This window comes from Hyaloscypha bicolor (genome assembly GCF_002865645.1).
Source record: "Hyaloscypha bicolor E unplaced genomic scaffold K444scaffold_83, whole genome shotgun sequence".
Taxonomy (NCBI): Eukaryota; Fungi; Ascomycota; class Leotiomycetes; order Helotiales; family Hyaloscyphaceae; genus Hyaloscypha; species Hyaloscypha bicolor.
In genome coordinates, this window is record NW_020194585.1 from 274,596 (window position 1) to 289,500 (window position 14,905).

The window sequence follows — 14,905 nt, forward strand, 5'->3', positions numbered from 1 at the left end:
TAGTCTAGGGCTTTCTTATCTAGTTATTTTAAGGCTTTTTTTTATTCTAATATTAGTTAACTAGTACGGGAGTAGCTATGGCATATTACGTTTATACTTATTAAAAACTAATCGGGTAAGTATTATTTAAATCTTCTATAGAATTAAGAAGTAGGTAAGCTTTAAATTATATTACGAGTATAAGATCTAGGGCCTGAAAGATATAGTTAGACTATCTCTATTTCAATAATTTAAAGCTAAAGAAAGAAGAGAATCTTAAAGAAGCCTCGGATCTAAATAATTGCGAGCTATATACGGGCTTATATACTAGCTTAAGCTCGGGATCACGTATAATAATTAGGTGACTATAGATGCCTTATTTAGATACTAGATACCTCTCTTAAATATCAGATGCCTCTCTAGCTCTAGTCTAATTCCTACTAGTACCATATATTATAATAACTATAATAATAAGTATCTAATAAGTTTTATAATTAAATAAAATAATATTAAAAGTTCAAATTTAATTTCTTTTAAAATATAGGTTCTAATTAACTTTAAAACTAATTATTTGAATATATAATTTAGTAACTATATTACTATTTTTCTAATAAAGATTTTAAAGTTCTTTAAAAATATCTTATTAATAGGTTTAAAATACTTGAAATATATTAATTAAATAGGCCTTAAATTACTTCTAATAAATCTTATATAATAATAGGCTTTATTTTATTATAGTCTCTTAAATATTATAAGATTTGTTTCTAAAAGTATTTATAATAAAGTTAATTCTAGAAAAGTATCTATTATAAGTTTAAGGTTAGATCCTAAAAACTATTTCCTAAAAAGATATAAATATTCTCTATTTTTTAAAGAACTTTCTATAATATAAATTAGGTATTTGGATCTTAAAAAGCTTTTCTTAGTTTAAATATATTTTCAGGATATTATATAATAGCTTCTAGTAAATAATATCGAGATTATTTTTAAAGCTTATTATATTAAAAAAGAAAATAGGTTCTAATTCTATTCTAGAAAGTTCTTTAATATAAATTATTAAGAAAAATGAAATAGATTTATAAATAAAGTTTCTATAAAATATAATAAAATATAAAATATTTCTAAAAATATTCTTATATTATTCCAATTATAGGATATATTAATTAATTATATTTATTAATTCTTGCTTTTATTAGAGTACTTTAACTTTAGTATATAAGTCCTGTTTTATAACTTAAATAATAATAACTTGGGTATTAATCTTAATATCTTAATTATTACTAGAATTATTTTTATTATTATTACTTATTTATAGAAGCTTCTAAAGAGCCTTATTAAAGATATTAGATAAGCTTTTATTATTAGTTATATTAGAATTAATTTAATTAACTTCTTTTATAGAAATAATTTTAATAAAGAATTATATATTTTTATAGATTTCGAAATATAATTATTTATTAAATTACCTCTTTTAAAGATAAAGAAATTAGCTTATAAGATATTTATTAGTAAGTAATAAAATAATAGAATAAATTAATAAGTTATAAAACTATAATATAAAATTTAGTATAAAACTAATTTCTATTTTTCCTATAAAGTTTAGAGAAGCCTTCTCTAAATAAGAGGCCCTAATAATATATATATAATAAGGAATTTATAAGTCTAATATTTATAATATAAATAGTAGTTAGTTATAATAATAAAGAGCTATTAATCTCTCTAATTAATACTTGTAATATTCGAGGTTTATTATATATTCTTTAATTATATATAATCCTATATATATTATAATAATATATATTTATTTAATAATTTTAATTATTATATCTAGTACTAAATATATTTTACTAAATAAAGAAATAATATATATAAATTAAATAATTATTATTTCTTATTATATAAGAGAATAAAATTAAATATAATATAAAAAATCTTTTAATTATTATTTCTAGAATTTATTTATATTATATTATAATAATATAACTTTTAATATTTACTTAATATAATATTAAAGCTTTATATAAGAATAACTTCTCTTTTTTTAGGCTTATTAATAAAGAATTATATATATATATTTATATTATATATATATTTATATTATATATATATTTATATTATATATATATTTATATTATATATATATTTATATTATATATATATTATATATATATTTATATTATATATATATTTATATTATATATATATTTATATTATATATATATTTATATTATATATATATTTATATTATATATATATTTATATTATTATTTAAAATATTATTACTTTTTAAATATAACATATTTAATTATTTATTAATTAATTTACTTTAATTTAAGTTTTTATTTAGTAATTTATATTATATAAAAAATATATCTAATATTATGCTCTGCCGCTTTACTAGGAAATTTAGCATTACGTGATTACGCGATAACGCATGCGGCTGGCTAGTATTTAGAATACTAAAGCTCCTGTACTTACGAGCTTCCCTCCTTAGTTTAGAATTCTCGGATTAAGAGCCACTCTACTTTGCTTTCCAAGCCCAGAGCCCGGTTTCGTGACATCTAATAGCTTATTTTAATATTACTTATTATATTTCTTATATTAAATAATTTATAAATTCTAAAGCCTGAATTTAAACTAATATTTATAATATTATAAAATACTAAATTATAAAATCTCTAAATTTCTTTTATTAAATCTATAATTATATATTTTCGAGAATAGAAATTAATAAAATAAATAAGTATATATAAAGTTTAATAATAAGAAATAACTAAAACTTCTTTTATAATAAAAATAAAAAGCAAAAACTAATTATTAATATCTCAAGTTAAAGCTATATATTTAACTAAACTTAGATAAATATAAGTAGTATTCTTTTAGCTTTCCGAGATAGCTGAGGTAAGGGGCTTTAATTTTATAATAAGTCGAGGGAACATTTGTTAGCAGTTTTTCTGAAATGTCCTATATTGACTTGGGACATAGAGATTTCAGTGCCGCTTTTCCGTCCACCGTGAGGCGCGCTGGATTTTAGCGAGCCAGTCCCTGAGATTTTAGTGATTATAACCCTGAACTTTTAAGCGAAACACTGACTTGATGAGGGGTTATCCGTTGCGCTGCCACCAGGGACGAATTTCCGGGATCAAATATACCGCAAAATTGCAGCAAATCGGCGGTCTTAAATTAAAGAATCTGGCGATATGATTTGTTGATTCAGTTCACTTAGATGTGCACGGGCCAATTCATCCCTAGTGGCAGCGCAACAGATAGGTGTTAAAATTCAAATTCCACGTAATTAGCACGTAAAGTTCTCTGAACTTATAAAGACTATATATACTCGGTCTTTATAATCTCATAAACACGAGACTAAGCTCCATCCTTATCAATATATACGCCGCTTCGTTATCAATTAAAATATAAAGTTTGCTCAGTAGCCAATCAGACACCGTCGAGGACCAGGGGCGTTGTCTTACCTGTGCCCCGCTTTGGCAGCCTAATCTCACCTTATGTATAATTTTCATCGAGCTACTCACCAGCACTGGCACCGCAAATAGACCGGACGTACCTGCAACGAACTTAAGCCAACATGCCAGGCCCAGACCTAGCACATGTAAGGGGCCTTACACTCTCCGCTGCGTCTAACGCCGCAGCGCGGGTCCGGGACGACGAAGCCTAACTCTATCCAGGCCCACTCGACCACTCCGGAAGAGGTGCAAGCTCTGAAGGATGCGTTCCTCCTATTCGTGAGTTCCACTTGTTAGAACTCATTCTCGACATTGCGATATTGATGTTCGTACATAGGACGCTGACAGCGATGGTACCTCTTCTCTCACATATCTTTTAACGCCCAACTCAAGGTTCTCCCCGGCAGATAGCTAGCTAACAGGCATTGCGATCCTAGGCGTCATCACAAGAAACGAACTCGGCGCCGTGATGAAGTCCCTCGGTCTCAATCCCACCGATGCAGAGCTTGACGATATGATCAACGAAGTAGACATCGACCACACAGGCTCCGTTGATCTCGATGGTCTGTCCCCCTGCCCCCTCCCCTCCTCGCTTCAACAATGGCTAAACACTCGACATAGAATTCATCAAGATGATGACCGCGGAGACCAAGCCGGCCAACTTCGAAGAGGAGATGCGCAGCGCGTTCAAGGTCTTCGATAAGGACAACAGCGGCACCATCTCCGGCGACGAGATAGCGCACGTGATGAAGTCATTTGGCGAGAATTTGTCGGAAGAGGAGCTGAAGATTATGATGGAGGAGGTGGATAAGGATGGGAATGGGACGATTGATTGTACGTATACACTTTGACGAGGAGCTTCCTGCTCGGTTTGTTTGGCTTGTGGGACGAGAGTGGATGGCTAACATGCGGATTAACTGTAGATGAGGAGTTTGTCAACTTTTTCTTGGCGAAGTAGATGTTGCGGGATCTATGAAGACAATCGAAGGAAATCGGCATGAGATCGTGCTAAATATCAAGACGGATTTAGGTTTCTATAGGTAGAGCTAAAATATGCGCACTGCTTTTTGAAAGGACTTTTTGGTTCTTCCTCCCTATACTTCCTGCTCTAAATTGTGTTCCTTGTTTATGATTTCTTGTTCTCACTTCCATGAAGTGTATCATCCCGCCCCTGCTGTGGCGCTTGTGTTGCTTCCTGAGGTGAGCCAATCTCGCCGCCTGGAACTTGAGAAAAGCTCGCCACTCTTCGCATCATTCACCCCCTTGCTGTCAAACTCTTATCAGTGATGTCTAGATCGAGGTTCCGAGGAATTGTGATGTCACTAGACATGAGGAATATTCCACACCCAACACTCACCGGTCATCAGAATCAGGAAGAAGAGAACTGCCGGTGTCTCCAAGAAACATAACAAAAACCGCCACACTCTCGTCCTCCATCCAACACTCGTTGGCCCTCACATCACGAAGCACAGATTTAGAAACCGCGTATCAAATCTTCGCATCGTATTCTCCAACCAGCTATAGTGACATCAATCATCAATCATCATCCTCTGTATTCCTCGTCAACGGGCCCACAAGCCCCAACATCCGTCGTCCGAGTAAATCGTCCTCACTCGCCAAACTAACCATGCTCTTCTGCCTCCGCATGCTTGTGTCCTTACTTCTCTCGCCCTTCTCCCTCAACTGCTCCTTCAACAATTTCTCTTTCCTCTTTCGCTCCTCTTCCCTCTTGCCTCTCGAGGACATACTCATTTCCAGCCCCATGTCTTCATCCCCTGAACTCTCTGTTCGTCTCCTCTGATGATGCTGATGGCCACCTCTACTCGAGGAGCTCAAGTATCCAGAAGGTCCAGGCGTGGAGATTGTAGTCTGGGAATTGAGTTCCCGTTCTTCTGACGCGGCGAAGATATGTTCGATCCAGCGGGAGCAGCGATGGATGTATTTCCACCCCTCGGGAAAGACACCTACAAACTGCAGGAATCCGTGCGAGATACCTGGGATGAGAGCCACTTCCACGACATCTCGGTCGTCGAACTCTTTTCTTAGCCGGACATCTGAGGATTGCTGTGCGTGTGCGGCGGCTTTTGCCCTGCGGATGCGGCCGGCAAAGATGACAGTGTCGTCGACAAGGGGGTCACGCTCTCCTGTGAGGAAATAGGTTTTCGGGAACTGTGAGAGTAAAGAGTCAGGGGCGAGAATGGGAGAAAGTAGGTAATCTTGCGAGAAGTCGGGACGGTTATGTGGGCCTATGTAGAGGATAATCATCGCTCGCATCATTTCGGGGGAGAGGATACGGTCGTTGAAGTAAGAGATCATGCTTGACATTGCCAGGCGTGTCTTCAGTGGTTCTGGATGGTGCGAGCCCGAGGCTTGGTGCTCGGGAGGTGGGTGTTTTCGGGGAGTGGTTGGGGAGAGCAGGGTTGGTCCTGCTGTAGAGAATTGCGGGGAAGGGAGGGTGATGGATGTTGGGCGGACGGGCTGGAGGTTCGTGACAGCTGGTGGAGAGGTGACTTTTGGCGTGGAGCCATTATCTTCTTCTTCGGACTGATGGGGTGTGCCTGCTGCCAGGGTGTATTGCATGCTCTTTCTTCGGAGAATGGCCTTGTTGGTCTTTCTCATTCTTCTGTCCTTAATCAACGACATCTGCTCGTCAGACATCCAGTTTCCGATGTTCATATCCAAGCCCGGGTACATCAAGATAAGACCATCTGGAATCGGAAGACTGGTTTGACCAAGGTACTTTCGTGTATCGGTGGAACCGGCTTCGATGACCATGAGGGTAAGACAGGTAGCAAGGTTTCCACCCGCACTGTCACCCGTAATGACAATCTTCGGTACAACCTCTCCCGACATACCAACGCATTTGCCACGACTTGCAATGATCGTACTGTACACATCGAAGCATTCGTTCAGCGCATATGGGTAGGGGAACTCGGGAGCCTTTCGGTAATCCAAACTCAAGACTGGAAGACCCGTCTTCCCAGCCCATGCAAAAAGCTTGTCATCGTTTGTTCTCGGGTTCATCGCCACGAATCCGCCTCCAGGAATATCCAACACCAGCTTTGTGTGATTCTTGAGCGCCGAGAGCGGCCCATCAAAATACAGCCAGCCGTTGACAGGTTCCTTGTAATCGCTATTCGGAGGTCTCGGGATTCTGATCGCGCGGGGAGGATATCTCATGAATTGAGGTCGCATCAAATTCGTAAGGAATGCGAGATACGGCGTCGTGCCCTTATTCCAACTGACACGCAAATGCTCAACCGTCACCATCCCTCTGACCTTCCTGACCTTCTCATCGGCTTGTTCAGCAGCAATGAGATAGTAGGCCGTGAAGACGATGCTGCAGAGGTCCCTCAACCACTTCCGGCGCAGCCGCATCGCTGTCCAGAATCCAGCATCCAATGCTGTTGTCACCCATGTTGCGCGGAAGTATGATCGCGTGTAGAGGTTTGCCAGAGGTTCGGGACATTCGAGGCCGAGTAATTTGCTCAGGTTTCGTGCAATGTAGAGGTAAAGCATCGTTATGACCACCGTCTGCCATGGTGTGAGGGAATTCGAGAGTCCTCGGGACAGTTTGCGTATCGTAGGAGGGCCATGTTTATGTCCTCTGCAGTGAAGTTAGCTACTGCATTACCTCGAGAAAGAAGACAAACGTACCTGAAGAGGTAGAATGACCAGAACGAGACAACTGCCAGGACTTGGACTCGTCGAAACCTGACCGACGGGCGACCCAAAACATGATCTGAAGAGCCTCAATTAGCAATCCATAGGCAATTTTGGTCTGCGGAGGCCATACCTATCATCGTGGCATTTGATGCAGTCTATCGTAGAGAAGAAAGAGAAACCCCAAGGAGGAATGCAGCTTCGAGAACAAAGCGCCAAGATTGACATGTGAGTCCATGAAGGAAACAACCGCCACAAGGATACCAGCACAGCCAATGCTCTAAGCACACTATATTCTATCAATCACAATCTGCGCATGCAGAACGAAGGCGTGACTGGAGAGGAGGCGGAATCTTGCGGAGCCAGGTCATCGTTGTGGTAAGCTCGAGAAGTCTTGTGATCCTACTGACCTCGAAACTGCAGCTGGGAGGGCCTCGGCGTATGTTCCTGCGGCGTTTAGGACATTTCTGCACCGAATGAAAGCGTGGCGGGCAGGGGCGGGAAGGGCAAATGCGGTGTGGAGGAGACGTTGATTGGAGGTGAATGGTTGGAGCTCGTCTCCGGTGTCAGATGTTGTGAAGAAAAATGCATGTGATGGCATGACGAGAAAGGGCTGCACGTGATCAACTTAATCTATCTCTTCTCGATTGAGTCTAGTTCACATTCTGGCTGGAATGAGAATTTGAAAATGTGTTGCTGATACTGTAAACATTTATTATTTGTTGAAAACTATTGTGCAGTCAATGAATGGTGCTGGGCAACGTTGCCAGCCCAATATCCAGGGGTTGCATACTCTTCCCCCCTAAGGCCCCCCATTAAGCCCCTCCGGAAGATGCCGAACGAGGCACCGCATGCACATCTGCATTTGTTCCCATAAATTGGTGTCCGGTACAATCTGTACTCTGCCAGTGTGCAATGCATCTGCAGTCCTCATCAAGCAGCGCTCCTCGTTGCTGGACCTATATCATGCTCCTTCCCGCACCTCCTCACCCCAACCTCTTCTCCAACCCACCCCTCTTCTTCCCCATATGCTTGACCCTAAACCTCTTCTGCCTATTCGCGCCTCTCTCCAGACTGCCCTGATACTCATTCCTGACCCTAGCCTGAAGACCCTCCCTCTGCCTCTCCATCACCATCAAAGCCCGTTGCTGCAGGCCTGATATTCCCGCTAGACTCATCTCCGCACCTTTTCTCAATACCACCTTCTGATCCTTCGATTCCGTAGTGTCAGTCGATATTTCAGCTTCATCTCCACTTTCAGTGAGAAGATGTTGCTGAGGAGATTTAGAGCGTCGTCGCGTTGAGGGATGTCGTTGGGATGATCGAGGTTGCGTTCGATGACCTAGGACTTTGCCGGATGGGAGACGGAGCGAATCTTCGATCTTCACCACGCCGTCTCTAATCTCCACATCGCCCTTTTCGCTTCCTTCGGAACCGAAATCATAGAACTCCCACAGCTCACTCTCTTCGTCGTCAAGATCGAGCTTGCAATGCCCCTTCCCTCGCATATGGTCCTGCGCTCCAGCTTTTGTATTTCTTTCCTTATGACAGAAAAGACATTCGTGGAAGACGTAGACCAGGATATGGAGGTAATGGAGCAGGGAGGGGACGTCGGTGAGGTGGTCAGCGGAAGGGATGATGAAAGTGTGGGCCTCGGACATATGCTTCAAATTGTCCTGCATCGAAGGAGACTCCAAGTTGCAGAATAGGCATTGCGCCGGGTCAAAATCCTCTTCCTCATTAGACGAAAGAGGGCTGAGTGAAGCAAAGTCTTCCGGTGCAAGAGATTCCAGCTCGTCGGACCTCATGACGTGGTTCTTTGCCTTGGCATGTGCCTCCCACCTCTCATCCTCACTTCCAGATTCCGAGGCTAGCACTTGCGTGTCGAATACCTTGAAGGAAATCGGAGGTAGTGCAGCAATCTTTCGTTTCAGGTTATAAACGCTGTTCTCGTCAACTCTGCAACAATCCAATGACGAAATGGAACTCACTGCCACTCCTCTTTCATATGCGCTCTCTTCGCCTCCTTACTCTCGAAATTTGCAAGGCATGTTGTGCAACTGAGCTCCTGCTCAGTGGTATTTGCGCCTGCCGTTGTCGTGTTTGTCGTTGCGTCTGGCATAACTTGTGTACTGATTGGCAGAACCCTCTCTTCTCCAACTAAAGCGTAAAAGTTGTCGTTGTTGATGAATGAATTGAAGAGACAATGAACATAGGAATGGAGAGTAATACTTGTACCTCTCAATTCGTCTTGTATTGGATCTCAATCGAGGCTGTAAATTGTTGCGTCTCCTGTGAAGCCCAATCGGGGAGTTGATAGAGAGTGATGAAGCTCGACTCATGGTGACTCATTTGCGCCTTCGAGCCTAAGGACCAGGTCTAAGGTCAGGCACTCGCCGAGCCTCGCCGCACATAACGTCATGTTTTCGGAAATAGAACATTGGAATAAATTGAGACGAGAAAACTTCTTGGGGTTTGCACTGAGTCATACAAGTGAATGAGGAGTGTTGGAAATGGAGTGCAAGAAAGAAGGGAAATTGTGGCTGTGCCATGAGATTGGGGGAAATTTGCGGGGCTGAGCGCGGCTTGTAGCGGGACCTCAGAATGACCTCACTGCGCTGCGGAACTCACTCTTCAATCTCACGTCCTCACTTCACCTTCACCAAATAAATTTCACCACTATGACCACGAGGATAGCCCCGCAACCTCCACCCCCAACTTTACTCACCCTGCCCACTGAACTCCGCCTCAAGATCCTAAAATATGCATTCATTCTTACCTGCGCACCGTCCACTCCACCAGCCACTATAATAAATAAGAAATTAATTTGAGCTTTAGAATAAAAATAAAAGGCAAAGGCATGAAATAAAAATAAAGAGTAAAATATGAAATAAAGATATAGGATAAAAATTACATATAATAATATTTTTAAGCCGCTTTTATAAGCTATAATTCTTTTAACTAAAAAATTAAGCCTGTAAATAAATTCTTTAAAATATAATAATTAATTCGAGTTCTAATTTATTTATATGAACTTTCTGAAAATTCTTTTACCTTAATACCTAAAAAGATACTTTATTTACTAATTAAGATTATTTAAGCTATAAGATATTTCTTAAAACAATTCTAATTATTTTATTATTTAAATATTTCTAATATTTTCGTAATATAGTCAAATATAAAAATTACTAAATAATAATATTATAATATTAATTAAATATTTTAAACCCCAAAATAAAGGAAGTTTCGAGAAATTAAATTAAATATAATAATTAATAATTATTTTTCTAATTACAAGCCTTTAAGCTATATTAATATATTTATTAAAAGTAGCTTTAATAGCTTATCTAAAATTTCTATAAAATTTAATTTATATAACTTTAATTTAATAGAATTAAAAAAATAATTTCGAGATAAAAGATTTTATAATAGATTTAAAAAAGAAATAAGAGCTTTATTAAAAGAAATATTTTATAAAAATAGCGAGATTATAAATAAGAAATAAGAAATACTAATTATCTTAGTAAATATAAACTTATTTTTATATAATTTATATATAATTATAAATAAAATAAAGGAACTAATTAGTTAAGATTTTCTTAAATTAAATAAGAAAAAAGAAAAAAGTCGTTTTTTATTTTTAATAAATACTTAAGCTATATTTTATTATTAATCTAATATATTTATTTAGTTTAGCTTTTATAGTATTATTTAATTAATTAAATTACTTTTATTATAAATACTAATAGTATTAATTTTAAGCTTTTATACTATATTATAAAGCTAGTATTAGTATAGCTATTTCTTTAAGAGTTATATATATAATTACGAGATACGGGATACGGGATATAAGTAATAAGATATAAGATACGGGATATAGTTATATAACCTCGTGTCCTATAAGTAACTTAACTAGTAGACTAGACTTCTTTAGGCTTAGTAGATTTAGGAATTATATATTAATACTATAATACTATAATTTCTATTTCTGAATAATAACTTTACTAACTTATATAAATAATATTTTATAACTATATAATAGTACTATATATTACTAATAAACTAGTACTAATTAGTTAGTACTTATAGATTAGAAACAGAATAGTTATACTAAAAGAAATATCTAGTAGCTCTTAGTAATATTAATCTAACTATATTAAAGAAAGGAATTACCTATTAACTTTATAAAAAAGTATCTGGTAGCCTAAGGAAAAAGACTTTAGTTCTTACTAATTAATAAGCAGTTAGTTATTTAACTATTTATTTATTTAACTTCTATTATCTTTTAAAACTAATTTCTTTTAGCTCTAAGACTATTTTCTTGGAAATTATCTTTTCTACTTATATAATACCCGTATTTATAAAACCCTTTCTTCGAAATATATACCCTATATATATCCTTAAAGCTCTTTAATTACTACTTCGATTTTATTATTAAATCGAGTTCTTCGAGCTTTAGATCTCTCTCGGAATTATAATATTTTACTTTCTAAATTTCTTATTACGAATGAAATATTTAAAGGCAAAATATTTACTTTAATACTCTTAATATTTCTAGATATCTGGGGCATCTAATATCTTAACTAGATATCTGGTATCTTAATTAGATATCTGAATCAGATATCTAGTATCTTAACTAGATATCTAAATCAGGTATCTAATATCTAAACTAGATATCTAAATACCTTTATTACTAAACCTTTTCTATAAACCTACTATAAACTATCTTATCCTTAAACTCCTCTTACTATAAATTATATATATATACCGGGAAGGGCTTAGTTTTAAGGGTTCGGGATAATAAATCTTTAGAATAAATATAAATAAATAAAGAAATAGAAAAATAGTATTAACCTAGCTAGTTCTAATTATAAGGAAATCTTGAATTACTTTAATATTAGATTATTCTAGTATAAGATAAAAAAGTTAACTAATAAGAACCTCTAGGAATTATTTAAGGAAGATTTTAATAACTTTAATCCTGAGATATTTAATTAACTAGACTAATATATACTATATTAATTACGAGCTACTTTATAATATAGCAATATTTATATTAAATATAATTATAGTTACTTTACTATTATATAATCCTTAGTTAATACTATTTAGAGAGAAAAATAATATATCTAAACTATTAATAATATTATTATTACTAGATAAGACCTTAAGGCAAGCCTTATTACCTTATTATATATATTCCTAAATAATAATATTATAAGAAATTAATATACTAAACTAATTATTACTTATACTTTTTTATTATCTATTATTTTTTTATTATTTATAACTACTTTTACTAATACCGGACTATAGAAAACTAAAGCTAATAATCTTCTATTACTTTTATTATCTCTAAATAGCCCTTTAGCTAGCCCTTTTATTATAAAGCTAATTAGAGAAATAATAAAGATATATATTAAGATATAGAAATATAATAGAACTAATAATAGTTTTAATTAAAAACTCGCTATTTTCCTTAATATCTATTAATATATAAAGCTTCTATAAAAGGTATTAATAAGAGCTTTCCCTATTATATTAAAGAAACTAGTATAAGATTACTTTTATAATAACTAGCTCTTTTAATATATATATATAAAGAGGCCTATATAAATATTTATAGCTTTTTTAAAAGCCCTGATTTCTAATATTAAAACTTAGATAAGTAAAATACTATTATAATAATAATTATAATAGCTTAATATTCTAAAAAAAAAATATTTGAGCTTATTTAGTTACTAATTAATAGCCTATATAAATTATAATATAAACTAGTACCTGCCTTATAAAATACCGAATTTCTATATAATAAGATTATTACTTTTTATTAAAATATACTAGTATATTAATATATAGTTTCGGATTCTTTTCCTAATCTTAGCTAATTTATTAATAAGCTCTAATTATTTATTATTACTTATAAAAAGAAATAATAAATTAATACTAAGATTCTTTTTACTAATTAATAATACTATTCTTAAAACTCTCTAAGTTACTATTTATCTAGAAATTATTAATACAGATCTAGCTATAACTTCGGAATTTGTAATAATTATTTTAAGTCCTATAATTATAATAATTATATTCCGAAATCGTATTTTATATATAAGAAACTCGAATACTACTTATAGAAGTATATATTAGAGAAATAAAAAACTAAGAAAGCTTGATTTAAGAATAAAAATATTTACTAATTTAGATCCCGAAACTTCTATAACTTTAATAAATACTTTAGTAATACTTATATATAGTATATTACTAAAATTAAAGAAAAAGAAAATAATACAAATAATAAAAACAAACTAGAGAATAATACTTTTAAAGCTTTACTAGCAGAAATAAATAAAGAAAAGAAATATTACTCAGATTCCTACTTTATTTTTATTAAGAGCTTCCTAGCTACTTTTATTACTCTTGCTTCTACTATTTCTATAACTAATATTCTTATAAATAATCTTATTTCTCTTTTTCTTATATATTAGATAATAGATAAAAACTATATTTTAAAGCCTATTAAATAAATAGAAGACGCTTAGATATTTATAATTAATAATATATTAAGATATAATACTTATTACTTTTATAGAATTATAATTAATACTAGAGTTTCTAGATTTTTAATTACTAGTTCTAACTAATTCCAAGCTTTATAATAGACTAATAGTAATATCTAACTTAATGAAATTACTAAAGATTAAGTTAATATCTAGTTTAGTATCGGATTTATGTTTTTTATTAGATCTATAATAATAAGAATACTAATTAGGTAAATATAATTTCATATTATATTTATAAAAACTTTATTTATACTTAGCTTAGCTAATATAGACAAGCTAGGAATCTACTTTAATAATCTTATTAATTATCTTATTACTTTTACTAGATACTTTATATCTATAATATAATATTTTAGATATTCTTTCTTGCTTTAGAATACTATTCTATAAAGCTTTATTTCCGAATTCTTTATTTATAATTCCTGTTTTCTTATAAAGATCGCATTATAATATCTATATTACTATTTTAGTTATTTATTTATTAGTAAGCTCTAAAATATATTAGAATAAAGAAGCTATAATATTAATATAAAAGCCCTTAAGTAATACCAGAAATTCGAATAATTACTAGAATAATTCAAGTTTAACCTAAAAAATAATATTAGCTTTAATTACTTTATTATTATTAATATTTTCTATATTTCTAGTAAGCCTATACTTTATATTATTAATAAAGGTACTTAATATTAAACTAGCTAATAGCTTTAAAATATTAGTATATTATATATTTAGGATATCTTAAAGTAATATTAAATTAATACTTATTTAGGCCCTTCTAATTAGATTATAGTAAATACTAGAAAATAGTTTACTAGTAATAAGTTTATTTAACTTATAAATATTATAGAAACTAAGATTAAAATTATTTCTATAAAAGCTTATAATTTCGTCGGAATTATAGAATATTACTATAGTCCGATTTAATATATTTACTTTATTATTATAACCGAAATTAATAAAATTAATAAAAATACTATATTTCAAATAGCTTTTAAGACTATTAATAATTCTACTAAATCTAATAGTATTATTCTAACTTTCTTGATTTATAGTACTTTATTTCGAATAACTAAATATAATATTTTATTACTAATTATATTATAGTAATTAGTAATACTTAAGAAAGTAATAATAGAAATTCAAAAGCTTTAAGCTAGATACTAGATTATAAATACCCCAAATACCCGAAATAATTCTAGTATTACTAATATTTATAAACTTCTCTTAAATTCGGATATT

The 14,905-nt window shown here is 33.1% G+C and overlaps 3 protein-coding genes across 3 annotated transcripts; 1 reads left to right on the plus strand and 2 right to left on the minus strand.

Moving 5' to 3' along the window:
* Positions 1-3,526: 3,526 nt before the first annotated feature.
* K444DRAFT_613135 (EF-hand) lies at positions 3,527-4,553 on the plus strand. Its single transcript, XM_024880290.1, has 3 exons — positions 3,527-4,006; positions 4,065-4,277; positions 4,367-4,553. Exons 1-3 carry the CDS (start codon positions 3,913-3,915, stop codon positions 4,399-4,401), a joined length of 342 nt encoding a protein of 113 aa, XP_024736439.1. The 5' UTR covers positions 3,527-3,912; the 3' UTR covers positions 4,402-4,553.
* A 426-nt stretch (positions 4,554-4,979) lies between these two features.
* K444DRAFT_629949 (alpha/beta-hydrolase) lies at positions 4,980-7,246 on the minus strand (the record flags this gene model as incomplete). Its single annotated transcript, XM_024883127.1, has 3 exons — positions 4,980-7,050; positions 7,101-7,185; positions 7,240-7,246. 3 exons carry the CDS (start codon positions 7,244-7,246, stop codon positions 4,980-4,982), a joined length of 2,163 nt encoding a protein of 720 aa, XP_024736440.1.
* A 511-nt stretch (positions 7,247-7,757) lies between these two features.
* On the minus strand, positions 7,758-9,568 carry K444DRAFT_613137 (uncharacterized protein). Its single transcript, XM_024880291.1, has 2 exons — positions 9,098-9,568; positions 7,758-9,050 (listed from the first exon to the last, which is right to left on the minus strand). The coding sequence occupies exons 1-2, from the start codon at positions 9,226-9,228 to the stop codon at positions 8,093-8,095; spliced, it is 1,089 nt and encodes a 362-aa protein (XP_024736441.1). The 5' UTR covers positions 9,229-9,568; the 3' UTR covers positions 7,758-8,092.
* Positions 9,569-14,905: the final 5,337 nt, after the last annotated feature.